At 59.2% G+C, this 26,213-nt stretch overlaps 3 protein-coding genes across 3 annotated transcripts; 1 reads left to right on the top strand and 2 right to left on the bottom strand.

The window, feature by feature from the left end:
* The first annotated feature begins 3,212 nt into the window (after positions 1–3,212).
* Positions 3,213–6,835, top strand: SLC25A42 (solute carrier family 25 member 42). The gene is made up of 7 exons (XM_049788372.1): positions 3,213–3,216; positions 3,429–3,692; positions 4,133–4,158; positions 4,407–4,573; positions 5,267–5,383; positions 5,482–5,633; positions 6,119–6,835. Exons 1-7 carry the CDS (start codon positions 3,213–3,215, stop codon positions 6,424–6,426), a joined length of 1,038 nt encoding a protein of 345 aa, XP_049644329.1. The 3' UTR covers positions 6,427–6,835.
* A 1,546-nt stretch (positions 6,836–8,381) lies between these two features.
* On the bottom strand, positions 8,382–17,740 carry TMEM161A (transmembrane protein 161A). Its single transcript, XM_049788487.1, has 12 exons — positions 17,704–17,740; positions 14,784–14,887; positions 14,165–14,242; positions 11,678–11,775; positions 11,442–11,598; positions 11,156–11,307; positions 10,544–10,604; positions 10,318–10,461; positions 10,112–10,225; positions 9,809–9,983; positions 9,606–9,702; positions 8,382–8,687 (listed from the first exon to the last, which is right to left on the bottom strand). The coding sequence occupies exons 1-12, from the start codon at positions 17,704–17,706 to the stop codon at positions 8,425–8,427; spliced, it is 1,446 nt and encodes a 481-aa protein (XP_049644444.1). The 5' UTR covers positions 17,707–17,740; the 3' UTR covers positions 8,382–8,424.
* Positions 17,741–20,065: 2,325 nt separating this feature from the next.
* On the bottom strand, positions 20,066–23,926 carry MEF2B (myocyte enhancer factor 2B). The gene is made up of 9 exons (XM_049788497.1): positions 23,873–23,926; positions 22,781–22,984; positions 21,743–21,877; positions 21,268–21,415; positions 21,065–21,174; positions 20,987–21,023; positions 20,866–20,955; positions 20,669–20,777; positions 20,066–20,331 (listed from the first exon to the last, which is right to left on the bottom strand). The coding sequence occupies exons 1-9, from the start codon at positions 23,924–23,926 to the stop codon at positions 20,106–20,108; spliced, it is 1,113 nt and encodes a 370-aa protein (XP_049644454.1). The 3' UTR covers positions 20,066–20,105.
* Between the last annotated feature and the right edge of the window lie 2,287 nt (positions 23,927–26,213).

Below are 26,213 nucleotides of genomic sequence, written 5' to 3'. Positions count from 1 at the left end.
TCCTTAGACACCACCCCGGACCCCTTCCTGCCCGCTCATGGGCTCGACCCTTGGGTAGGTAGCTGCGGGGTGGGTGGGTGTCCCGGTGCGCCCCCAACCCTGCTGCACTCACCTGCAGCTGCCCCCCAAGTATCCCCACTGCCTCACCTTTTTGCAACTACTTATCCCTGCTCTGCAAGCTCCCCTCGCCCCCCCCCCACACTGAGCCTCTTTTCATTTCTGACCTTTCGAGGCGCAAAGTAACGGGGACCCCCTGAGACCCTCGCCCGGTCCATGCTGGGGTCCGGGAGGCCTAGTGGGGTCCAGGCCCCGGCCCTGCAGCTGCTGATGGGAAGGAAGCCCGACTGTGAGCCCTGTGGACCCACGTCCTGGCCGACGCCCCGAGTTTCTGCCCGGCCTGGGGTGCCCCCCCTCCCCCCAGGAGGCGCTCAGGAGCCGAGGTCGTGGAACTTCTCAAGTTCCCAGGCGCGGGGTGCAAGGGGCCAAGCCGGGCCAGCTGGAGACTTCGGTGCTATGGTTGCAACAGCAGCTCTTGGAGCGCTACCCCCCCCCCCCAAACACATACACACCACCACCCCGCTGCGCCCCCTGTTGCCTCCTTGCCAAGGCCCGCAGGGAACATTCCAGAGGTTGAGGTGCGCTGCTCTGAGCTCAGTGCTCGGTGCCCAGCGCGTGGCAAAGAGCAAAGGCGCCCCCTGTCCCCGGCCACCTGTGTGTGCTTGGTCGTGACCTGCTCTGGCGACAGGCTCCCACCCAGGAGGGGACATTTAGGGACCCGCCGGTTTGTGCAGAATCGAATCGACCTGGGTGCACTGCCGCCAGCAATGGGAGAGGGGGATAGAAGGCCCCTTTCCAGTGGGGGCGGAGTCGGCTGCTCCCTCCCGTGCCCCGTGTGACCCGCATAGACTTTGCTTTGTACCAGTGGGTCACCCAGACCAAGTTCAGCGCAGGAAATATCCCAGGCTGGAGCCAAAGTTGGGGAGCGGGATATCTGGATTTGAGGGAGTGGTGGATACCTGTGCCCCAAAGCCCTGCCCCAACCCCACCAACCTCTAGTTGTTGTTTTGTTTTTGTTGTAGTTGTTTTATTTTTGTTTTTTGGCCACACCGGGCTGTGCTCAAGGGTTCCTCCTGGCTCTGTGCTCAAGAGTTACTCCTGGGGGGCTCGGGAGACCTTATAGGATGCTGGGGATCCAATACCACCCTCTCCACATGGCTATTACTCCAGCCATGGCTCTTTGTTTTCGTTTTACATTTGGAACCCATAAAAGAGCCTGGAGGCAGGTGGGCCTCAAGGGGACCAGCCCAGGCAGTAGTTGCACCCACAGAGCTGGGAACCCCTTGGGAGATGAGAAAGTGGGGGGAGGCTGAGAAGCAGAATTATTGGCCTGTGTGTGTTTTTTATTTCTCTTGGGTTCTGGTTTCGGAGCCACGCCCGGTTGTGCTCAGGGGCCAACTCCTGGTGGAGCTCTGGGGCCCCTAAGTAGTGCCAGGGATTGAAGGGAGCTCTGGGGTGGCTGTGGGCAAAGCAAGTGCCGTAACCCTTGGACTCTCTCTGTTCCAGGACAGTTATTATTGTTATTATGGGGGGGGGTTGGGCCACACTCGTCAATGCTCAGGGATCACTCCTGGCTGGGGGACCCTATGTGGTCCCAGGGATAGGGCCCAGATCAGCCTCAAGCTGGCCAGCTCCTCCCGCCTGTACTGTCTTTCCAGCAGCTGCTTTTGAACAAACCCAAATGGCCCCCATACCTCCTGCGGCTGGTGACCTTGGGCTGGTTTCTAAGGCTTGTCCCCACAGTGATAACATCAGGAGGGGTGTTAATTTTCGAGCATGAGCCCCTAAATGAAGAGAACCTCATCCTAAGAACACCCCGACTGTGGGTTCCCCTCTGGAAGGCCTTGGTGTGTGCCCGCCTCACCCTGCTTCAGGCCCAAGTCCCCCCCGTCGGTCTCCCTTCCCAGACGGCTGTTCCCCCACCCCAAGAGGACATCCCTGCTAGGCCCTCAGGGAGACACGTGAACCCCCATGCCAGGCGCTGGCAGACAGATGGGTGTGACCCAACCCCCCCAGGATGGGCACCTGCTCCCAGAGGCCCTCATTAATTCCCACACGCCCAGTGGTGGCGGAAACTGCCCTTATCAGCTGGCAGATAGGGCGGAAGTGGCTTCCATTTACCCAGCAATTATGGGGCTACTGCAGGGAAATGGATCGATTGCAATCCATTGGCCCCCCACGCTGCCATCCGCACCCCACTCCCCTGCCAATGCAAACACTACACCAGCGTGCAAGTTGGCAGGGAAGGTGTGAAAAGATGAGCTGGAGTCCCAGGGACTGGGGTATCCCCCAGAATTGTGGGCCAGGCAGATTCTGGGGTCCTCCCGGGGTGGAAATCTACCCTAGACTGAGTCCCAGAGGCAGTTCCAGTGCTACCAAGAGCAGTTGTAAGGATGGAACTGACAACAGGAGGGACACACAGCCCCCTCATTCCTGGGATACTACCCTCTGAAAGGTGCTACCCTGGGGGTTGCATCTGTGCAGACTTTCTGCCAGTCGACCAGCTCCCCATTTTTATGGTTTTGGGGTCACATTCCATGATGCTGGGGGACCGAGGGGACTCTTTAGTGGTGCTGGGGGCAAAAACCCAAAGCTTGGGGACTGGGGGGACACCATGCCCCACCCATTGTTCTTTCTCTTCCAGCCCCCCAATACCATTGCAGTGTGCAGGACTGGGGGAGCAGTGGCTTCCCGGGGTGGGGATGTCCTGTGGGAAGTGATTCCTTTACTGGAAGCTTCTTCCTGAGTAGAGGCTGGCATGGACATATGGTCAGTGGGCGGCTGCTGGCCCATCCTCTGCTGGGTGACCTTCGGGCCTGTCTTCACCCCTCTGGGTCCATCTGCTGTGAGGGGAAGCCAGAACAGGGACCCACAGGCCATGCGGGGCTCCAAGCTTGGAGGCTCTGTCAATGATTAAGCCCGATGCTGCCTCACGTGTGACCTGTGGGCCCCTATGTGAGGTTCTGGGCTGTGTCACGGGCTGGCTGGCAGTGGCCGCGGGAAGGGCCCCCCTTGTCCTGCTCACTGGCCTCTCCTTCCCTCTGTCCAGGACGGAGCCCCCCGCCCTCCCGCTGGCCTGGGATGGGTAGTGGAGCGGAGGATGCGGGCTCCACCGCACAGGCAAGTTGGGGGTCACCCTGCCCCCCACCAAAGATATGGGTGGGTGCAGAGACAGCCACTTGGGGGAGGGGCCTTTGAGAGGAGTTTAGACCCCCACTTCATCCACTCACCCACTCACACCCCACTGCGGCCAAAAGCCCAAACCTGGCCCCCCACTCTCTTGGCTGCAAAGATCCCCCAGTCCCTGCCCCCACCTTGTCTTTCCGACAGCACTTGGGTCCTACACTGAGCCGCTCCTCGGGGCCACTCAGGTACCCCCCAGGTGGTTCCCCAGTGCAAGGGTCAAAGGGACAGAGGCCGCTCCAACCTTTTCCGAACTCCAGGTCAGGTGGCCGTAGGGCTGTTCCCGGCAGGCAAGGGCCACTGCCCCCAAGGTCTCAGGCCCTGCTCCCGCCCGATCTCCTTCCAGAGGGATCATCGGCAGGTCCTCAGCTCCCTGCTGTCCGGTGCTCTGGCTGGAGCCCTGGCCAAGACCGCAGTAGCCCCTCTGGACCGAACCAAAATCATCTTCCAAGGTAACGGCACCCCGAGTCCACTCGCCCACACTCCCCATGTCTGCATGGGTTCTGGGGCTCAGGCCAGGGGACCATCTCCTTCCTACTTTCTCCAGGGCCAGGACTATGGACTGCATACCCCTCTCCTTACCCTGAGAAGGCACCCCGGTGCCTCTCTGTGCCTCAGTCTCCCTAGGGGCCCAGCCTCACTGAATGGGGTCACCCTGAATCCTGGGAACTCAGCAGAGGGTTGTCCTCACGGGACCCCTCACCTGGACTCAGAGGGCGCTCGTAGGGGGCGAGCCGGCTGCCGGGGGCCGGTGGGTGAGGCTGTACTCCCCTGGGTGAGTCCCCAGAGGGTTGGGGTGAGCAGGGTGAGCAAGGCCCAGGTAGTCTCAGACTCGGAGACCACCCTAAGACCGGGGTGCTCCCCCTGACTTTGCTGTTTTTGTATTTTGCAGTGTCTTCAAAGAGATTTTCCGCGAAGGTAAGGGGTGCTTCTGCAGGGGTGGTCCCTGCAACCCCTCCCGCCTGGGCACGCCACCCCATGACCCCGAGCCCCTGGGGCAGCTACTGGACTGTGTGCGAGTTCGAGCCAGGCCACGGGCTTCCCTCCAGAACAGCGCCCAAGAGGGGTGTCCAGATACCGGGGCGGACCACAGGGTGGGTGTCCCCCGGGGGAGGCTCTGCGGGTGGGGAGCGCCCCTTCAGGCCACCCTGCCTCTGCCTCCCCAGGAGGCTCTCCGGCTGCTGTACCTCACCTACCTCAACGAGGGCTTCCTGAGCCTGTGGCGCGGGAACTCGGCCACCATGGTGCGGGTCGTGCCCTACGCCGCCATCCAGTTCAGCGCACATGAGGAGTACAAGCGGATCCTGGGCCGCTACTATGGATTCCGCGGAGAGTGAGTCCCGCCCCTGGCCATCCGGCCACGCCCTACCTGCTAGGCCACGCCCAGTGCCCGCGAATGCCCCGCCCCAGACCTGTTAGGCCCTGGCCAGTTCAGCTATTCTCCCAAGACTTGGATATGCCCTGCCTGGACCAGTTAGACCACGCCCCACTCTGCTTGGCCCCGCCCTGGGCTTCTTAGGCCCCACTCACCCAGGTAGACCATGCCCCTGGCTTGCTCGGCCCCGCCTCTGAACTCAAAATGCCCCACCCCAGACCAGCTAGGGCCTTCAGTGCCAAGACACAGGTCTCCAGTATAGTGCCCAGTGCCCAGTCCCCAGGCCTGCTTGGCCCCCCAACACCAGGCCGTCTCAACCCCGCCCCTTTCCTGCTAATCCCCACCCCCAAACCAGTTCACCCCAACCCCAGCCTTCAGTACCCTGCCCCAGGTCCCTATAGTGTCCCCACCTCTAGGCCAGCAAGGCTCACCCCAGGCCAATAGCTTCCAGCCCCAAGCCTGGACCCCATCTGCACCCCAGCCTCTCCCCTCCACCTACCACCTGCCCCTAACCTGCCTGCTGCTCCATAGTGCCCAGTCCACAGGGTAGATGCGCCCCATCCTGACTTCAAGCCCGGCAGGCAAGGCCACGGGTGGGCAGGGTGGCCCTGAACCCGCTGCTCCAAGGCCTACGCCATGCTGTCCCCGCAGAGCCCTGCCCCCGTGGCCTCGCCTCCTGGCCGGCGCCCTGGCCGGCACCACGGCCACGTCGCTCACCTACCCGCTGGACCTGGTCCGGGCGCGCATGGCCGTGACCCCCAAGGAGATGTGAGTCCCTCGCGGAGCAGGGCTGTGGTGGGGGTTCTGCGGGCGACGCTGCAGGGGCCCCCCAGCATCCCCCATCACCGGCCCTGCCCTACCCGCAGGTACAGTAACATCTTCCACGTGTTCATCCGCATCTCCCGGGAGGAGGGGCTGCGCACCCTCTACCACGGCTTCACACCCACCGTGCTGGGCGTCATCCCCTACGCTGGCCTCAGTTTCTTTACCTATGAGACGCTCAAGAGCCTGCACCGAGGTGAGGGTGCCTGTGGGGGACCCCTGTACCCCACACTTGCCTAGGGAGCCAGGCGGGGAAAAAAAAGCCAGAGTGGGCCGAGTGAGGAGGGCCTTTGCCTTGCACGCAGCTGCCCCGAGTTCCATCCCCTGCATCCCATATGATCCCTGGAGCCTGCCGGGAGTAAGCCCTGAGCGCATAAAGCATAAAAGAAGGGGCCAGAGAGATAGCACGGAAGTAAGGCGTTTTTGCCTTTCATGCAGAAGGTCATTGGCTCGAATCCCGGCATCCCATATAGTCCCCCAAGCTTGCCAGGAGTGATTTCTGAGCGTGGAGCCGGGAGTAACCCCTGAGTGCTGCCAGGTGTGACTCAAAAAAAGAAAGAAAAAAAAAAAAGGCAGAGAAGGTGGTGGGTACGACCCTGCCTTCCTGCCTGTCTGCCTGTGTGGGCCTGGGGTCCCTCCGGGTGCATGCCCCATTCACTCCTCACGTCCCCGCACCCGCAGAGTACAGCGGGCACCGGCAGCCCTACCCGCTGGAGCGCATGGTCTTTGGCGCGTGCGCGGGCATCATCGGCCAGTCGGCCTCGTACCCGCTGGACGTGGTGCGGCGGCGCATGCAGACGGCCGGCGTGACGGGCCACCCGCGCATGTCCATCGTGCAGACGCTGCTGAGCATCGTGCGGGAGGAGGGCGCCGTGCGGGGCCTGTACAAGGGCCTCAGCATGAACTGGCTCAAGGGCCCCATCGCCGTGGGCATCAGCTTCACCACCTTCGACCTCATGCAGATCCTGCTCCGGCACCTGCAGAGCTAGGCCGGGGCGCCGCGGGGGACTCGAGCCCCTCTTTCCGCCGCCGCCGCCCTCTGGTTGCTTTCCGGAGCCCCCTCTCGGGGCCACGCACAGCCGGGGCACCCAGACCCAAGCCCTACCCGGTTCCCCACGGGGACACCCTAAGTGCAATGTTGGAACTGGGGCCCAGGGGTCCCAAGCACTTGGCTTTTGCTCCTCCAAGAGGAGCTGACCTGAAGGCCCCAAGGGCGCCACGGGTGTGCTGGCACCGGTCGGGGCACGCCCACCCCCCACGTATCCGTCAGTGCCCCCACAAGCAGCTTCTTGCCTTGTCTAACCCTCCTGAACCCCAGTCATCCCGCACCCCCATCTTGGACCTCAGCTGACTGGGGTGGCCCCCCCTACACTGAGCCCTCTGCTGAGATTTTTGGGGACCTCTGACTCCCCACCCACAGGCAATCCCTAGGGCCGCTTCCATCCAACAGACCAGTATGTCGGGTAGGACGTTGGAAATCAACCCAGGTTCGATCCCCAACATCCCGTAGGGTCCCTAAGCACCGCCAGGAGCAATTTCTGAGCACAGACCCAGGAGTGAGCCTTGATCACTGCGTGGTGTGGCCTCCCCCAACCAAAAATAAAAAGGCAGTAAGCGCTTGATTTCCTTGGGTGGAGGCTGGGGGTCAGCCTTGCACTTTCTATAGTGGGAGATCCGGACCCTGGGAAAGTTTGGGGTCTCCTGAGTGCCCCAGAAGCCAGTCTCGTGAGGTCAGACATTGCCTTCCCCCACACCCCACCCCAGTCTGGACTCAGAATATCTTCCCGGTGGAATCGTCATGAGCCCCTTCCTCGTTGGTCAGCCCCTTCTATGGGGTCTGTCCCGTGGTGACCCCTTTGCTGCGCCTCCCCAGCCTTTCCCAGTGCAGGAGACATGGGAGAGGCACCAGTGCCCTAGGTGAGATGTCAGGGGCCTCTGGCGCCCCAAGCGGTCAAACCAATGGGTGTAGGTTCCCCATGTGCCTCCCTGGTGGCTCTGGGAAGCATCCCAAGACCCCCACACCTTGTAGGCCCTGCCCTCCCCTACCCCACCGGCTGAGCTCCTAGTCTGGACTTACACTTGGATGCCATGAAGACACTTTGTTTATATATAATGTTTATATATATTTTAAAGATTTGTGCCAAGAGAGTATATTTAATAAAAAGTAAAATGACTTTTCTCCTGTGCCTGCCCTTTAAGGCTGACCCCTGACCTCCCCCCACCAAGGCCCTTCTGTGACTCCCTCCAGAACCAGAGTAAAGTTCATGTGCAGGTTTCTGGCTATATTTGTGAAGTTGGATGGGTGCTGTAGCAAGAACCGGCCCCAGGGAGAAGGTTGGTGGGGCAGAGGTGAGGCCGGGTCAAGGTTCTTGGTGACTTTAGCCAGGGTGGCAGGATCAAGCTTTACCAGAAGCTTGACCGAGTTTTACCAGAGCCCAACATGAGTCACTTAACGGTCTCTGAGACAGCAGAGTTCCCTGCCCTTTGTAAAACAATCTAGTTTGTAACTCTAGGTCATGTGCCAGTGAGCCTGTGGAACAAGTTTGGAGATGAAATTGCTGGTAGAGGTTAAGGGATAGATATTGGGCAGCGCCCTTCCCCGTACCCTTGTGTTGTTCACCAACTGATCTTCACAGCAAAGCAAGGACCAGCCTGGGAGCCATGCAGGGGCCCCACCAGACCCTGGGATGTGCTTTAGCCCAGGAAGGGAATCAAGTTCAGCTCCAGAAAATGGCTCAGTCTGGTTTGTAAGAAGCACCTCCACTTTATTGAACAGAGCGGTGCCCCATCACCCCCACTGGCACAGCACCCCTGAAAGCGTGCTCTGGGGGTCCATAGGCTTTTTGCCTTATAGGCGGGGCCTGAGGTTGGATGAAAGGCAAAAGGCCCGGCTTTTCCTTCTGGGGTCCCTGACGGAGGCTCAGTCCCACCTGGCCTGGGGACACCGAGGCACTTGGACCTCTCTGAGAGGGCCCTGGCGGAGTCCACTAGCAGCCAGCCATGTGCTGCTGCAGGTACAGGCCCGACAGGCTGCAGACCAGCTGGCAGGCCGCTGTCCACCACACCACGAAGGCCAGGATGCCGCGGAGCAAGAGCGGCGTGAACAGTCCACCCAGGGCCCCGGCGATGTGCTCCGCCGTCCGCTGGATCTCGTCTCCCGTGGGGTCCGGCTGTGCATCGGTGCTTGAAGACCCCGAGGACAAGGCGAGGGGTGTCGGGGAGGCGGGGCCCAGGCCCCAGGAGTAGCCGCCTGTGGCAAGAGGGAGGAGGGAGAGTCCGGCCCTTTAGAACTGGCTCGAACCCCAGCAGACACTGGACACTTCCACCTGGTCTCCAGAACCCCAGCCTCATCCCAATTTCCTGCCCATTTTGGGTCCATCAGCCTGCCCCATAGCCTGTCACCTCTTCTGCATCTTTGGGAGCCACGCTGCCCAGCAGGCCCCGCCTCCCCAAGCCCTACCCCAGCACCAGGCTCCGCCCACCAAATCAGTTCTGCCCACAATGAAGTCGCATCCAATCACCTAGTCCCAACAGCAGGTCCCGCCCACCAAGTGGTTCCCCTCCATTCAGGCTCCATCCACCCTAGTACCAGAACCCAGCCCGGTACAGTCTGACCAATCCTCAGGCCCTGCTCCAAAAAGGCCCCGCCCATCACCCAGTCCCAAGGGCAAGCCCCGCCCACCAAGTCAGTTCCACCCAATTAGGCCATACTCCAACAAGGCTCCGCCTACCAAGTCAGCCCCACCCACCCTCAGACCACAACCTATCATCCAGTCCCAGGCCCCGCCTATAAGGTAAGCACCGCCCATCAGTTGCCAAATAGGCCACGCCCACCATTCATCCCACCCACCCTCAGGCCCCACCCAATCATCCAGCATCAATTGCAAGCCCCTCCCACCAAGTCACTTCTACCCAATTAAGGCCTGCTCCAACAAGGCCCCGCCCACCATCAGGCCACACCCCATCACTCAGTCCCGGGCCCCGCCCACAAGACGAGCCCAACCCATCCTCTAGCCCCCTTGCCAAGTCAGTTCCACCCAATTAGATCCCGCCTTCCGAGTCAGTCCCGCCCACCCTCAGGCCGCACCCTATCGCCTACCCCCAACAACAGGCCCCGCCCAATCACTCAGCCTCCGCCGCAGGCCCCGCCCACCCCGCCGGCGCTCACCCAGCGTCTTGAGCAGCAGCGAGCAGTGCAGCGTGAGCACCAGCGGCGTCAGGTACTGCAGGCTCACCACCGTCACGTAGCAGTACACGCGCACCACCTGGCGGCCGGGAGCGGGGCTGCAGCGGGGTCCCCGGCCCGGCCCCGCGTCATCCCGGCCCACCCGGTCCCGCGCCCTCCCCGGGGTCGGGCCGGCCGGCTCCTACCCGCCGCTGGACCTCGCGGGCCTCGATGCGGCCGGCCTCCCGCCGCAGCTGCTCCACGCGGGCCTTGGCCAGGCAGAGGTAGGCCTGCAGGTGCGGCCGCGTCACCGCCAGGCGCAGCGCGCACAGCGCCACCAGCACCCACAGGCGCAGCGAGTCGAAGGCCGCGTCCGACAGCCTGTGCCCGGGGGACGCAGAACTAGGCTGGGGGCGCGCCCTGCGGTGGATGGGCCGCCCGCACACCCTGGGGCCCGGGGCTCCGGCCTGCACCTCCCGACACCTGGGCATGGAGGGGCCCGAACGCACAGGGAGACGGTGGTACCCCCGAAGGGCGCCTGCTGCAGGAGGTCTCGGGCGATGGGCTTGGTCCAGAGCCACAGGATGAAGACGGGGGACAGGAAACTCAGGTGCAGGAACAGCCTGGGGGGATCCGGGGTGCGGTGTGAGATGCAGTTCTCCCCAGCACCCCGCCTTGCCCTTCCCAGGCCTCGTCCCCCGCGAGCCCACGGTACTGCAGCAGCGGCCGGCCCTCGGCCCTGGCCAGCGCGTCCCGGTGGGTCTGAGCCAGTCGCAGTCCCGGGAAGGTGAGGAAGGCGCCCAGCATGGATCCCAGCACGGCCAGCCCCACACGGATGGTCAGCTTGGCCAGAGGCAACCTGGGGAGGAGAGGAAAGTGAGGGTCGCCTGCAGGATGACACCCCCCCCCCCCAGCCCTCTGATCCCCCGTCCAGGACTCACGCCCAGTCCCAGCCATGAGGCTTCAGGAGTGGCTCCAGGTTCTGGGTCATGCTGGCCATGCCTGCAGGAGAGCAGGGGGGGCAGTGTGGAGCACCCCAGCACTGCGCTGCACCCTCCTACCAAGGTACCCTAGCCTGGGGATATAGGGAATACACTTGGCTGGATAGGGCTTGGGGCCACATGCTGGGGCTGAACCCCTGTATTCTACCAGGAATCTAGGAGGTCAGCAGAAAACCCACTCCCCCTAGAAACCGGGAACCCTGAGAAATAGCACAGCTGGGGGGGAGGGGACACTGCCAACCCAGGTTCAATTCCTGGACATCCCATACCCCAGACCCCATATCTTGAAAGTACCGCCTGGAATGATTTCTGAGTGCAAGGCCAGGCGTAACCCCTGAACACCACTGGGTGTGCTCCCCCCCCAAATAAGAAAGAAAACGGAGGGGAGGGAAAGAATGGAAAGGGATGGGAAGAAGGAGCTAAAACCCACAGAGCCACAGCACGAAGGCAGGTGCGACTGAAGCAGCCACAACAGGTGGGAGACACGGGCAGAACCCAGCTCAGTGGACCCAGAGATTGGGGTGGGGTTCACACTTCCCCCCTGGAAGGTACCTGGCTCCAGGCCCAGCTCCAGGGTGGTGTCAGGCAACACCTGCACCAGCAGGGCGAGCAGCAGGAAAACAAAGGCGGAGGTGAGGCACACGGAGCGCTCCCCCTCCTCCTGCGCCCCGAAATACAGCCGCGTGACCGTCAGGAGCATTTTGCTGGGTTGGGTCAAGGCAAAGGCCGCTGTGTCCCCGATGCCTGGTGGCCCTCGGGGACCGAACCCACCTACCATGGCAGCTTTGCAGGGGCTAAAAGAGGGTCCCCTACCCCAGACCAGGCCGGCCAAGGATACAGAGAGAAGGCCACACAGAGCAGACACCAGAGCAGCGCGATGTTGGGCTCGCCGGCCGCGCCCCGCGTGCAGCGATAGGCCTCGGTGAAGAGGTACACGCCACCCGCGTACAAGGCAAAGTCCACGAACCACTGGTACTCGGGGAAGAAGCGCAGCACTGCAGGGTGACCCCAGACTCAGCCCGGCCCGGCCTCCATGGACACTCCAGCCCGCCGCCCTGGGGTCCCCACGGTTACCCAGAGCATCCACCACTGTGACTGGGCAGGTCTCCAGCTGGAAAGGGGCGTCTCGGGGCACAGACAGGGGCTTCTCCTCACCAAGGCCATTGGCCCACCTGGCGGGGTGATTGATGGAGGAGAGTGTCCTGTGGTGTACCCTAAGACCCACCCATTTTTGGGAGGGGTCTTAACCGGATAATAGGTGTGACCCTACCTGCAAGACCTCCCATTCCTGGGAGGGGTCGGGAAAAAGTTAGATAAGCCTGGGACGAAAGGGATTCGGCCCTTTTGCCTTTTTGCCCCTTTGGCCGTTTCTCTTTTGGCCCGGCTTGGCTTCCTGGCTTTTGGATCTTTGGGCCGCATGGAGCCCAAAGGGAAGATGGCTAACAGGAGATAAGATGCAGGGCGAATGCTTAAAAGGTTGACATAGGCCACACACCTGTGGTGGCAAGGGCATAAATAAAGATGATTCTTCCTGAAGCCTGCGTGTGAGTGAGTCTTGATTACGCGGATTACCTGGGCCTGGAACTTGCCAGCTGGATGGGGGATGAAGCCACGTGGCTGGGGCCTAAGCACAAAGGCCTCCATCCACCGCCATCCAGCCCCATCGTTAATTAATTAATTCAACAAATGGCGCCCGAACAGGGACCTGAATCCTGGACCCAACAAAACAGCAAAAATGGTGATATTTCTGCTCTTCTGTTTCATTTTGGCTCTTTTCGGGTGCACTGAGCCCAAAACACTGGGCCACGTGCAGCCATGTTCAAACATGGCCGTGACCCCTTCTAGGGAAACAAGGGCAGTTAAAACAAAAGAGGTGGAAGCTTGCATCACCTCCAGCCCAGGCCCAGGCCCAAAACTAAAACTTTGTTACAAGAAACAAAAACCTGGGCCTCTTCAAAGACTTATTAAAAGTCTAAATTGGAAACGGAGGAGAAAAAAAACTGTATTAAAAATGGACTGATTTTCTGAAAATAACCTTTGGCTTGAATTTGGATTTCGACTTTGGAAATTTCGAACTGAACTTTTAGTTTAAATCACTTGGAACTCTAAACATCCAAAGTGCTCCCAGAGGGAAAAAAAGGCAGCGGTGAAGCCCCTGCGGCAAAAAGCTCCAAGCGGCAAGCTCCAAGCAGCTCGGCTCGGCTGGGATATCGGCTGGAATCGGCTTGGCTGGGCTCAGTTTGGCCCGGAAAAGCGAAAAACCTGGAATCCTCGCTCCAGATCACAAACCGGCAGCGGAGCCTGGAACTACGGAAAAAAGCCACGTGGTAAGATCAGCGTGGGACAAAACATCTGAACTTTAAAAGTTTACAGAAGCCACGTGGTGAGATCAGCGTGAAACAAACCAGCATCTAAAATCTAAAAATTTACAAAAGCCACATGGTGAAATCAACATGGTGAAATCAGCGTGGAACAAATTAATCATTTAAACTGTGATTTTAGGTGTAGAAACTAAGCAAATAGTCATATATTTCACTCATAGTTGGTAATGGGATAAGTTTTAGCTAGTTAGTGGTTAAAAAATAAAAATAAAGGAAGGTAAAACAGCTTAGCCCAACTAAAACATCTAATTTCTAACCACCTGCATCTTTGTCTTAAGTCATTTTCTTTATAATTTAAATGTGTTTTGTTGTCTTTCAAAGTTAATATTTTCAATTGCAAAATGTTTTACTGTGTATTTTAATGTACTTAGCCTGTTTTTAAAATGTATGTTATGCATGTATGCTGAAGTACTTGTGTATAAAAAAAATATAGAAACAGTGAAGTTCCCCCAATATAGTTTAAAAATATAGGAACATGAAAGTTCCAAAATAGTGCTTGGTAAAAAAGCATTAATAGAATTTTAGGTTACAGGTGTAAAGTATATTTTGCAAATGATATGTTTTTGAAAAGGGCTGGTATATTAATTTTCACTTTATTACGTTGGCGCATGAAAATATTTAAAAAAGGGGGAAATGTGGTGTACCCTAAGACCCACCCATTTCTGGGAGGGGTCTTAACCGGATAATAGGTGTGACCCTACCTGCAAGACCTCCCATTCCTGGGAGGGGTCGGGAAAAAGTTAGATAAGCCTGGGACGAAAGGGATTCGGCCCTTTTGCCTTTTTGCCCCTTTGGCCGTTTCTCTCTTGGCCCGGCTTGGCTTCCTGGCTTTTGGATCTTTGGGCCGCATGGAGCCCAAAGGGAAGATGGCTAACAGGAGATAAGATGCAGGGCGAATGCTTAAAAGGTTGACATAGGCCACACACCTGTGGTGGCAAGGGCATAAATAAAGATGATTCTTCCTGAAGCCTGCGTGTGAGTGAGTCTTGATTACGCGGATTACCTGGGCCTGGAACTTGCCAGCTGGATGGGGGATGAAGCCACGTGGCTGGGGCCTAAGCACAAAGGCCTCCATCCACCGCCATCCAGCCCCATCGTTAATTAATTAATTCAACAGTGTCCCACTGCCCTCGGGAGGGGTCCCTGCCCACCACGCGCAGACCAGACCGGCCCCTCTCACCTCTCCCGCCGGCCTCGGGGCTTCTTCCCGGCCAGTGCCCGCAGCTCCTCTTCCGAGGGGTGCTTGTACCTGAATAAGCTGGTGGGGGGCATCAAGGACTGGGGCTCAGTGGGAAGGACCGTGCAGGGCCACGCAGGGTCCATTCTGGCCAGGGAGAGGCTGGCCACGTGGGCGAAGACTCGTGCAACATGCTCCAGTGTCAAAGACGGATGCAGAGGGGGGGGTCCCCAAAACCCCTGGGTATGGGACCCCTCCCAGGGAGAGTTCGCAGAGTGCCAAAAAGAGCCAGGGCCCTCGCCTAGGTTTGCAGAAAGCAGGTGGCTGCCCAGGAGAGAGGGAGGGGCGTATCCCGAGGCTCCTCCCACTCGGGGGCGTGCCTTACAAGTGCTCTCACCCATTGGATCATGCCACACGAGTCCCGTCTACTTGGGGGCGTGTCTAATGTGACTCTTCCCACCTGGAGGCGTGTCTCTACTTTCTTCCATATTGGGACACGTTGCATGAGTCTCCGCCTACCTGGGGGCATGACCCAAAAGCACCTCCCACTTATGGGCGTGGCACATAGGGCTCCTCCCACACATCAGGACCAAGCTCCTCCCACCACGGAAGGGCGACTCACCTTCCATTGCAGAGCAGCCAGCGTGCGAAGGAGCAGTGCGGGGCCAGCCGGTGCATGAGGGTGGCGGCGAGCAGGGTCACCACCAGCTGCACGCCCAGCACGGCCTGCGGGATGGAACACAGCCGGGTAGCGCCTGCCAGCCGGTCACAAGCTCCCGCCTCGCAACCAACCGGCTATTTATACCCAGGCGGGGACAGGTGCGGCCCTTCCATCAAGGGAGCTGGACTGGCCGAGCCCCGGGAGTCCCGTGTCTGCTGGAGGCAGGGCAGGGAGGAGGAGCTGTGGGGTTCCCGCTTCCAGCCTCTGATGTTAATTATCCTCCCAAATAGGGGTGCCCTATTTTTGTTTGATTTGGGGTACTCAGGAATCTCTCCTGGCGGTGCCCAGGATACCTGGGGATCAAACCTGGGTCAACAACAATGTGTAGGCCAGCATCCTCCCCACTGCCCTATTTTTTGCAGCACACCCCTCTGCACCAACTGTGTAGCCCCATTTATTTATTTATTTGGTTTGCAACAGAGAGAGCACTTCGGTTTGCCAAATAAATATATATACTTTTGGTTTTTGGGTCACTCTTGGCGACACTCAGGGGTTACTCCTGACTCTGCTCTCAGAAATTGCCCCTGACTTGAAGGACCATATAGGATGCCAGGGATCGAACCCACATCTGTCCTGGGTCATCTGCGTGCAAGGCAACCACTCTACCACTGTGCTACCAATCCAGCCCCATGTCTCCATTTCTGCGTCCACCCTTGGGATCTTGACCTTGGGGTCACTGGCCCCCAATGACCCGGTGGAGATTCACTTCCTGACACCCCCCCCTGAGAAACCACCCCCCACCCCGGCTATTTCTGGCCACTCAGTCTCAGGGAGAGACTCAGAACGCGGGTGGAGCCTTCTGGTCAGCACATTCTAACCCTTCTAAGTCCAAATACACAATTCACATCTTCACATATTTTCCTTTTTGTCGATGTTTCTGGATCCCACCCGACAGTGCTCAGGATCGACTCCTGACTCTGCTCAGGGATCACTCTTAGCAGGGCTCTGGGGGATGCCAAGGATTGCCCCTAGGTGGGACATGTGCCGCCAGTCAAACTCCTTTCCTGCCATCCGACACTGATTGGTGTCAAAAGCTTGAGAAGAAGTGAACTCCTTCCCTGCCATCCGACACTGATTGGTGTCAAAAGCATGAGAAGAAGTGTCTCTAGTGACTGAAGCCCTCTCTTCAGTCTAGACCTCTGTGCCCAGGATCAAGGGCAAATGCTGGGGTGGTGGGTAGGTGAGGTTTGGAGGCTGCCTACGAGCTTCATGTTCTTCTAAAGAACGAGGAAAATAAAACCGGACCAACAACACAGCGGTAGGGCTTTTTTTTTTTTTTTTTGCCTGGCCAAACCAGGACAGACGGTTGAGGGTTTGATCCCCAGCATCCCATATGGTCTCTCAAGCTTGCCAGGAGCAATTTCTTAGTGCACAGCCAGGAATAATCCCTGAGCGCCACCGGGTGTGGCCAAAAAAAAAAAAAAAAAGGTGAAAAATCAACATCCTATAGGGCTCCCCCCAAACCAGCCAGAAGTGATTCCTGATGCCAGAAGAAGGGGGGTTCGTAGGGCCCCAGAGTCCAGCTGCTTTTGTCACTTAGAATCTGAGCAGCAGCTGGGCTGGGTTTGTGCACAGACCCAGGACATGAGCCACCTGGGACTCAGACCAGAAAGAGCCTCTGCAGTAGTGAGTCTGGGAGAGGGGGGTGCCCCCAGTGCAGCCGGGCTGTGGTCCCTGGCAGCCCCTGCCCTACTCTGCCATCTCGCCCAGGACTCCCAGCCCACGGCCTGCTGCCCTCTGACCCGCAGGCACCCCTATGCAGCAGTCCCCAGCCCCAGCTTGTCACTCTCCATTCCCCCCCACAGGTACTTCCTCGAGGTCCTCACACCCCTGGACCCGCCCATCACCCCCATGGACACATCACACACTCCCTTATCCCCTTCCAGTGTTAGATGACTCAGCAGCCTCCTTTCTCTGCTCCCCTGCAGCCCCTGTCTGGGTCTCAGACACCCCCTATGTCATAGGGCCAATGACAAATGCCATCACCCTAGCCCAGAGGGAGCTGGGCTCACAGTGGGATCCCAGCACCCAGGGTTGGGAGGAGAGAGAAGAACCCCCACTTTTGGGGCGGATTAGGGCCACACCCGGAGATACTCAATGTTTCCTCCTCTGCACTCAGCACTCTGGCTCTGCACTCAGGGTTCACTCCTACTGGTGCTGGGGAGGGGGTGACCAACTGGGGTGCTGAGGGTCAAACCCAGGTCTGCCTGGTGCAAGGCAAGCAAGTGCCCTCCCTGCTGTGCTATGGCTCCGGCCCTGGATGCACCCCCTCGTCCCCCATGCCCGGTTCCCCCCTGGGCCAGGCGTCTGCAGGGGCCCTGCACCCCAACCCATCCCCCAGCACTGCAGATTGGGGATCCTCGTGCACGCCCAGCGGCAGCCTTGGTCTTTGCTAAGTTCGGGAACGAACTCAGGCTGCCCTCCGTGAGTGGCTGGAGAAGTTGGGGGATAGCCAGGGGGGGGCGGACTCCACCCAGGGCCCCTTCCCGACCCTCCCAGGAACACCCGAATCCCGCGGGGACCCCCAAAAAAGGACCCCATCGAGGAGGTCCCCGCGCTCCCCAAGAATCCCGCAGCCAGAGCGGGGACCTCAGTGTCCCACGCGGGGACCCCAGCCTCCTCCCCGGGACCACGACCTCTGACCCCTCCCAGGTCCTCCTGGGAAGCTGTGTGACCCCAGAAAGGAACACGCGGCGGCTGCACGACCCCCGCGAGCTCAGCGCCCAAGCGCCCACAAGGGAGCCCCATTTCCTTGAACCCCACCCGGGGAGAGGAGACCCCAAACCCTTCAGGACCCTCCGGACAGGGGTCCCGAGCTCACCATGTCTCCGGGGCGCGGACCCACTGACCTGAAGCGCGGGGCACTTCGTTGAGCGGCGCTCGACCAATCAGAGACTGACTCTGGTTGACGAGCAGTGAGGCCGACCAATCAACAGCCGGGAAAAGTCACGGGGCAGGAGCCCGGTCGTGTTGCTTGCTGGGAGTTGTAGTTCGAGACCGCAGGGGACTCAGTTGTGGCCCCTCAAGGACCCCGCAGCCTCCCTGCACCTGTCTCTCTGCCTTGCAGATCTATGAAAGTCGCCTTCATCCTGCTCTGCCTCCCACTCAACGGTTCCGAGTTTGCAATTCCCTTTCCAGAACCTGCTACGGAGGACTTGACTCAAGTTCACGGCACTAGGAGCCCTCCCTGTCAGCTCAAACTCTTTGTGTTTTTTCTTGTTTGTTTGTTTGTTTTTCTGTTTGTTTTGGGTCACACCCAGCGGCGCTTAGGCGATACTCCTGGCAGCCTCGGGGACCATATGGGATGCGGGGAATCAAACTGGAGTCCATCTGGGGTTGGCCGCGTGCAAGGCAAACGCCCTACCGCTGTGCTATCACTCCTACTCCTTCAACTGAGACTCTTAATTGAGGGTTCATACACATCTGACTTCGTACTGGAGTCATAGTACAGCAGGAAGGGTGCTTGGGCCGACCCTGGTTCGAGCCCCTGACATCCCATGGTGCCCGCTTGGAGAGATCCCCGAGCACAGAGCCAGGAGTAAGCCTTGAGCACTGCTGACCCAAAACAAACAAAACAGGCGGCGCCCAGGGGTTCCTCCTGACTCTGCGCTCAGAGATTGCTCCTGGCAGCCTCGGGGGGATGCTGGGATTGAACCCGTGTTGGCAGCATGCAAGGCAAACACCCTCCCCAGTGTGTTATTGCTCAGGCTCCATAAATCGGGATGTTTTTTATTGGGGGGTTGTTTTTGTGCCACACCCGGTGATGGTCAGGGGTGACTCCTGTCTCTGTGCTCAGGAGTTACTCCTGGTGGGACTATATGAGAACCCAAGGATGGAACCAGGTCAATTGCAAAACCAGGGCTCAAGTCAAGCACCCTCGCCTACTGTACTTCATCACTCCGGGCCCCAAATACAAGTTTTGGGGCCCATCTCTGGCAAGTCATGCTGGATTAAGAACCAATGGTCGGGCTCGGAGAGATAGCACAGCGGTGTTTGCCTTGCAAGCAGCCGATCCAGGACCAAAGGTGGTTGGTTCGAATCCCGGTGTCCCATATGGTCCCCCGTGCCTGCCAGGAGCTATTTCTGAGCAGACAGCCAGGAGTAACCCCTGAGCACTGCCGGGGGTGACCCAAAAAAAAAAAAAAAAAAAAAAAAAAAAAAAAGAACCAATGGTCACACTTGGGAATTCTGATGTTGCCATGCTCAGAGGAAAAATCTTTGAGCACAAAGGTCTCCTAAAACTCATCTCAGGAGAAGTGTGTCCCGAAGAGTGTGCGGAATGGGGTGGGGCTGCCTCCTTTAGGGTGTGTGTGTTTGAGAGTCCTCTTGCGAGATGACGGTGAACACAGGGGTGAATGCTCCTGGGGCCTCCTGCAACTCACTGTGGGGCCCACAGATGCCTCTGGGGGCAGTCAAGAGAGATCTAAAGATTCTGGGGGTGGCAGAGGGTAAGGAAAAGGGAACCCAGTAAAAAACAGAGACCAGTAATGGGGGGCTGGAGCACTGTTTTGTGAGCCCTTCACCAGTCCTAGGCGATGGAGGAGACTCGATTTCTGGAGGAAGATTCTGAGCCCAGGAGGCTCAAATGGTACCCTCACCTTCCCCTCTTCAGGAACGTGATCCCATGTTTTCTGTGTTTGGGCCTCACCCTATGGTACTCAGGGCTGGCACCTGGCTCTGGGCTCAGGCCTGGCGGGTTCAGAGGACCATGCATGGTGCCAGGAAGTGAAGCAGAACGCCCTCCACACCCTCCGAGAATGCTCTCTCTCCAGTGCTCCTCCTAGGAGGGATTTTACAATCCTGTATCACAGCGCCTCCATGTGGCAGGTGGTCAACAACCCCACTTGGGGGGCCTCCAAAGCCCTTGGTGTCTTTGATCCACCCTGCCGGTTGGGGGGGGGGTCCTCCTCACACCCCGAGTCAGTGGGTCCCCTGATGATGCCCAATCACAGCTGCCCTTGGCCAGGAGATCTGTGGGGCTCTGGGTATTTCTGTGCTACCCCAGAGAGGAGCGAAGACATACAACCCCAAAGTAGTTGCTTGCTTCTAGGACACCCCCAGACCTACTCCCCATCATTCCCATCCCTCAGGAATCCCAGAGACGCTGCAGGGAGCACCCCAGCGCAGGAGGGGAGAGGGTGGGGCTAAGCAGGTGCCAGGCAGGTTTTATTGGGGACACACACACACGGAGTTGGGACACGGGCCCCCAAGTTCCAGCACCCACTACCGGAGCCAAGTGTCAGCCGAAGGCAGCCGGCGCAGGGCGGGCCCAGGCCGGAGGGGCTCTGTGGGGGGCCGCGCCAGCAGCAAGGGGTATGGGAAGGTCTTGGCGAAGTCCCCGGGGCCCCCCGGAGTGGGCGACAGGCGCTCTGACTTGATGCTGACCGGAGGGCTGGATGGGGACGAGCCACGGGCGGGGGGTCCCTCCTGGCCTAGGACACGGCCTCCACTGCAGAGAGGGAGAGAGACATAGACAGGGAGACAGACAGAGATAAAGAGAAATAGAGAGACAGAGAGACAGACAGAAAAGAGTGATGAAAGAGAGAAGACGGTAGAAAGGAGACGGGGTGTGAGTTTCATGAAGATAGAAGGGTTTCGGGAAAAGGAGGGTTCAGCATCCCTCCTGGGCCCCCCAAATAGTGACACCCCCAAAATAGCACCCCTTCCTTCCCACCTTCCTCCCTCGATGGATGCAGTACTGCTCCTGGACTCTAGAGGGCAACAGCAACTCGCAGCGGGGGTGACTCCCCCCAAACTCCTAGATTTGGGGACCCACTCACACTTACCTGGCCTGGGTGGGTGCGGCCGGGGGTCCATCGGGTCTGGGGGGCTGCCAGGCGGTCAGGGGGGGCTGCAGCAAGCCGGGGTGCGGAGGAGGGTCATCCAGACCGTATTCTGGGGGAGCAGGAGGGAGAAGTTGAGACCCTAACTTTGGGGGAGCCCCTCACCCTGGAAGGCACGAGGCAGGTGGGGGGACGCGTACCTGGGGGACCCGCCGGCAAGAAGGGGAAGGTCGCCAGGGCAGGTCCAGGGACAGCGGCTGAGCCTGGACTCTGCAGAGCCCCATAGAGGCCTCGCTGTGAGGGTGAAGAAGAGAGGGAAACTGAGGCTGGTGCCCAGCCCCCTTGTGGGCCCCGCCAGCTCTGCCCCTGCTGCTGCTCACTTACCGGGGTGCCCAGCGCCCCCCGAGCCCCAGGCAGGTCCGGCCTGCGCCCATCAGCTGCCAGGTACAATGGAGGAGGCGTCTTGCTTGTGAGGTGTCCCGGGGAGAAGAGAGGGTGGGGGGCCAGGCCTGCAGACAGCAGGAAGAACCCCACTTCAGTCTGGTTTCCAGGAGCCCCCCAAAACCCACCAGCCGCTTCTCCTCCCTGCAGCCCTCACTTACCTGCTGGCCCAGCTTTGGGGACCGCGGGCCGGAAGGGGGAAGGTCGATTGTGGGGGGGCAGGGCCTCCCCGAGCCCGCAGGGGTCACAGTTGGGGGGCGGCAGAGCCCCATAAGCCATATCCGGGCTGGGCATGGTGGGAGCCACCGGCTGTGGGCAGCAAGCAAAGTGGGCACCGTGAGCGCAAGGATGGGGCTGAATCTTCTGGAAGGTTCCACCCTCCTTCCTGCCTCTGTTGAGGCCTGACCCCTCTGTCTGTGACTGTCTGCCCCCTCACCATCCCAGGGTGTTTGGCAATAAGAAACAGCAAGAAAACTACCAGAAGCCTGCTGATCTCCTATGCATCCCTCAGAGCCCTAGCCACAGTGCCCACTCCTCCTCCAAGCCCCAGGCCACCCTGCCCCTCAGCTCCCTCTCTCAGACCTTGCCGTCCAGTCCTGGGGTCTAGGAGGTGAGGGGAACAGTGGGGACACTTACGTAGAGCCTGGGTCGGGGCAAGGCCGGGTCACCCCCATCCCCTGCCAGCCGTCGAAACTTCTCACTGGGGCCTTCAGGCCCCTCTTCAGGCTCCAGCTCAGGCCCCTCGAGGCCCACACCCCTCCGCTTCAGGGTCTGCGGGTGAGAAAGACAGGGTGAGTGGCGCTGGTGGATAGGAAGATCTGACAGAGTCTGGGGGTGTCTCAAGGTGGGGTGGGGGGTTACAGGAGCCTCTGGGGTTAGAGCCAAGAGAGACCAGGCAACGCCAGCCCGACTTCTCAGGACTGTTGGCTTTATTTTATTTTAAGGTTTTTGGGCCACACCAGTGCTCAGGGGGCACAACTCCTTATTCTGTGCTCGGGCATCACTCCTGGCAGGATTGGAGGACCGCAGCTGAGCCGGGGCTGGGATGCTGGGGCTCGGGCTGGATCCGAGCTGAGATGCCGGAGATCGAACCAGGGTCAGCCATGTGCAAGGCGAACACCGTCCCCACTGTGCGCTCTCTCTCAGGCTCCTTCGGCTCACTCCTGGCTCTGTGCTCATGGTAACTCCTGACTCAGTGCTCAGGGATCACTCGACTCTAGGCTCAGGACTGACTCCCAGCTCTGTGCTCAGAGATCACTCTCTTTATTTTATTTTATTTTATTTGGTTTTTGGACCACATCTGGCAGTGCTCAGGGGTTACTCCAGGCTCTGCATTCAGAAATCATTCTTTTTTTGTTTTGTTTTGTTTTGTTTTGTTTTGGGGGCCACACCCAGTCACATTCAGGGGTTACTCCTGGCTCTGCGCTCAGAAATCCCTCCTGGCTTGGGGGACCATATGGGACGCTGGGGGATCCAACCTCGGTCTGTCCTAGGCTAGGGCTGGCAAGGCAGACGCCTTACACCCTGCGCCACCGCTCTGGCCCCTCAGGGATCATTCTTGAGTCTGGGCTCAGGGCCCTCTCCTGGTCCGCCCTGCACTCAGGACTGACTCCCGACTCTGGCCAGGGCTGACTCCCGACTCTGTGCTCGGGCTCCCTCGTTTGGGGCGCCCACCTGCAGGATGTCGGCGTTGGTGCGGCTCTCGTGGGGTTCGCTGTACTCGGTGTACTTGAGCAGCACGCGGTCCATGTCGGTGCTGGCGTACTGGAAGAGGCGATTGGCGCCGTTGAAGATGATGAGGGCGATCTCGCAGTCGCACAGCACGCTCAGCTCGTAGGCCTTCTTCATCAGCCCGAACTTGCGCTTGGTGAATGTCACCTGGGGGGACCGCCCGAGGGTGGGTGGGTGACGGTGGCAGGGGATGGGCTCGAGGCGGGAGGGGGCTCTGCCGGACGGACACCCAGGCTGTGGAGCTCTTCTCTCAGACAGGCCCTGGTTCCTCATCTCACCTCCTAGGGTAAACTCCTAGGGATGCTTCAAATCCTGCCCCCCAGTGTCCTCTCCTTCGGCAGTCCTTTTCTCATTTAGTCTGTTTTTGTTTTGTGGGTTTAGGGGCCACACCTGGCGGCGCTCAGGGGTTCCTCTTGGCTCTGCGCTCAGAAATAACTCCTGGGGCCGGGCGGTGGCGCTAAAGGTAAGGTGCCTGCCTTGCCTGCGCTAGCCTTGGACGGACCTCGGTTCGATCCCCCGGCGTCCCACATGGTCCCCCAAGCCAGGAGCAACTTCTGAGCACATAGCCAGGAGTAACCCCTGAGCGTCACCGGATGTGGCCCAAAAATCAAAAAAAAAAAAAAAGAAATAACTCCTGTCGGTGCTCAGGGAACCGGATGGGATGTCAGGGTCGAACCCTGTTGCCGTGGCCTGCTGCAGGGTCAGCGCCTTACCCACTGTGCTATGCCTCCACCCTGACCTTTGGCTATTTTTCCCCTTGGTGGTTGTGTTGGGATTTGGGCTCTGTGCTGAGGCCCTTATTGCCTTCAGTGGTGCTTGGGGGCTCGAACCCGCGCCTCCTGCGTGCAAAGCCGCCTGTGGGAACCAGCATCAGCCCAGAGGCACCCACACTTCCTCTCAAGCCTCCCCGGGGATGGGGGGGTTCGAGAGCCTTCTGCTCAGAGCGGGAGCTTGGTCTCCTCTTGACACAGGGACACACGGGGGGTGGGGTGGGCACCCCTAACCCTCTCCTCTTCTCTCCTCCTCCCTGCGTACCTGTCGGTTCCGTTGATCCAGGATGCGGGAAATCTGGATTTTTTTCCTCCCCATCGTCCCAGGCTGGGCAGTGTATTGGGCCTAGAGGGAATGAAAGGACAAGGTGGGTGCAGAGCAGAGGGGGCACCCCCTATCCCCCACGACCTGGGGTCACTCTGGAGCTAGAGTGTGCCCCTTCCGCTCCACCCTGTGAGGGCACAGGGGTCCCGGGGAGCCTCGGCCAGTGGCCTAGGGTAGGTGACTGCATCAGGCACTGCAAATGGAGTCGAGGGGCACGGGGTGGGGGGCCTCTGCCCATGGAAGCAGGAACCGGAGGTACAAGGCTGGTGGGGACCACACTAAGACCCCCCCCAATCCTCCCCAACAGTGTTGGTGGAGGGCTGTGGAAACTGGGGTGCATAGGGGATGGCTATGAGGGGAATCCAGGGACAGACCTGCCCCTTTATAAAGGGACAGTGATAGTTTCTTTTATTTTTTTGGCTTTAACGTCACACCAAGCAGCGCTCAGGGGTTCCTCCTGACTCTACATTCAGAAATTGCTCCTGGCAGGCTCGGGGGACCATATGGGATGCCGGGATTCGAACCAGCGTTGATCCTGGGTTGGCTGCTTGCAAGGCAAACACCGCTGTGCTACCTCTCCAGCACCAGTGATAGTTTCTAATTGATGAAGATGAAGATGGGGATGATGGAGGGTGAAGGCCCTTACATTCTGATAGTTCCAGAACATTCCATTCCCCCTGTGAGCAATGCCCCCTCCTTGCCTCCACTGGGGGGCAACAAGCCTCTGAATTATCCAAGTTATCTTCAGACTTGGGTGGGGGGCCTCACCGGGCAGTGCACAGGGCTGATTCTTGGGTCTCTGCTCAGGAATCATTCCAGGGGCGGGTTGATCAGGGAATTTGTGGATCGGATCCAGGCTGGTGGGAAAGTGCTCTCCCCACTGTTCTCCAGCTCCGTATTATCAAAATTTTCTTTTTCTTTTCTTTTTTTTTAAGTTTTCTTTGGGTTACACCCAGTGGTGCTCAGGGGTTCCTCCTGGCTCTGTGCTCGGAAATCGCTCTCGGCAGGCTTGGGGGACCATATGGGATGCCGGGGATCGAACCTCGGTCTGTCCCAGGTCAGCTGAGTGAAAGGCAAACGCCTTACCGCTGCACTATCACTTTGTCCCCCTTTCTACTGTTTCTTTTTTCTTTTCTATTCTATTTTTTTTTTGTTTTGGTTTTTGGGTCACACCTGGCAGTGCTCAGGGGTTACTCCTGGCTCTATGATCAGAAATTGCTCCTGGCAGGCTCGGGGGACCATATGAGATGCCGGGATTCGAACCACCGTCCTTCTGCATGAAAGGCAAACGCCTTACCTCCATGCTATCTCTCTGATCCTCTACTGTTTCTTTTTCATAACTACTTTTTCTTTTTTAGTTTTTGAGTCACACCTGGCTGCACTCAGGGGGTTACTCCTGGCCCTATGCTCAGAAATCGCCCCTGGCAGGCTTGGGGGACCATCTAGGATGCCAGGATTCGAACCACCAACCTTCTGTAGGCAAGGCAAACACTCTACCTCCAAGCTCCGGCCCCTCATAAAATTTTCTTTTTTGGGCCTGGAGAGATAGCACATCGGTGTTTGCCTTGCAAGCAGCCGATCCAGGACCTAACGTGATTGGTTTGAATCCCGGTGTCCCATATGGTCCCCTGTGCCTGCCAGGAGCTATTACTGAGCAGATAGCCAGGAGTAACCCCTGAGTGCCGCCGGGTGTGGCCCAAAAACCAAAAAAAAAAAAATTTTTTTTTTCTTTTTGGTTTTTGGACCATATGCAGCAGTGCTCAGGGCTAACTCCTGGCTTGGAGCTAAGGGTTCCCTATAGGATGCCTGGGATCTAATCCGGGTTGGCCATGTGCAAGGCAAAATGCCTGGCCACCTTCCCTCCAGCTTTCTAGAACATTCACCCTGGCCTGGAAGAAACTGTACCCAGCTCCTGGGTCCCTGTTCTGCTGCCTTGTGATCCCCACCCCTCTCAGGACTGCTGTGAATTGGGTGGCAGATACCCCCCTGTCCTGCCCCCCAGTCCTGCCCGACGTGCTAAATTTAACCTGGAGCTAATTTTAAGCCCCTGACGGGGATGGGAGCGTTCCCACGGCTGGGATGTGCCCTCCAGCCAGTCACCCTGGGGAGCACGGGAGGGGGCACTTCTCAGGAGGCATCGTCCGAGATGAGTCCGGAAATGCCCCCGACACCCCCAATTCTCTGGGGAATCTGGGCCGGGCGTTGGCTGGCGGGGTCCGACTGCTCATGACGCTCAGCCTGTCCCTGTTCTAGACGGGACATTGGGGACACTTGGGGTGGG

This window comes from Suncus etruscus, chromosome 15 (assembly GCF_024139225.1).
Source record: "Suncus etruscus isolate mSunEtr1 chromosome 15, mSunEtr1.pri.cur, whole genome shotgun sequence".
NCBI lineage: Eukaryota > Metazoa > Chordata > Mammalia > Eulipotyphla > Soricidae > Suncus > Suncus etruscus.
The sequence above is the reverse complement of the archived record's forward strand: the minus strand, read 5'-3'. Positions and strand labels throughout refer to the sequence as shown.

Coding starts and splice junctions, on each gene's coding strand:
- SLC25A42 (XM_049788372.1), top strand. Junction 3,693..4,132: donor AACCAAAATCATCTTCCAAG/GTAACGGCACCC, acceptor TGTATTTTGCAG/TGTCTTCAAAGAGATTTTCC. Junction 4,159..4,406: donor CAAAGAGATTTTCCGCGAAG/GTAAGGGGTGCT, acceptor CTGCCTCCCCAG/GAGGCTCTCCGGCTGCTGTA.
- TMEM161A (XM_049788487.1), bottom strand. Junction 10,462..10,543: donor CCTCATGGCTGGGACTGGGC/GTGAGTCCTGGA, acceptor TCTCCTCCCCAG/GTTGCCTCTGGCCAAGCTGA. Junction 8,688..9,605: donor GCTGCTGCTCAAGACGCTGG/GTGAGCGCCGGC, acceptor CTCTTGCCACAG/GCGGCTACTCCTGGGGCCTG.
- MEF2B (XM_049788497.1), bottom strand. CDS start 23,926: ATGGGGAGGAAAAAAATCCAGATTTCCCGCATCCTGGATCAACGGAAC. Junction 21,416..21,742: donor TGCCCCGACCCAGGCTCTAC/GTAAGTGTCCCC, acceptor TGCTGCCCACAG/CCGGTGGCTCCCACCATGCC. Junction 21,175..21,267: donor CCCCAAAGCTGGGCCAGCAG/GTAAGTGAGGGC, acceptor TGCTGTCTGCAG/GCCTGGCCCCCCACCCTCTC.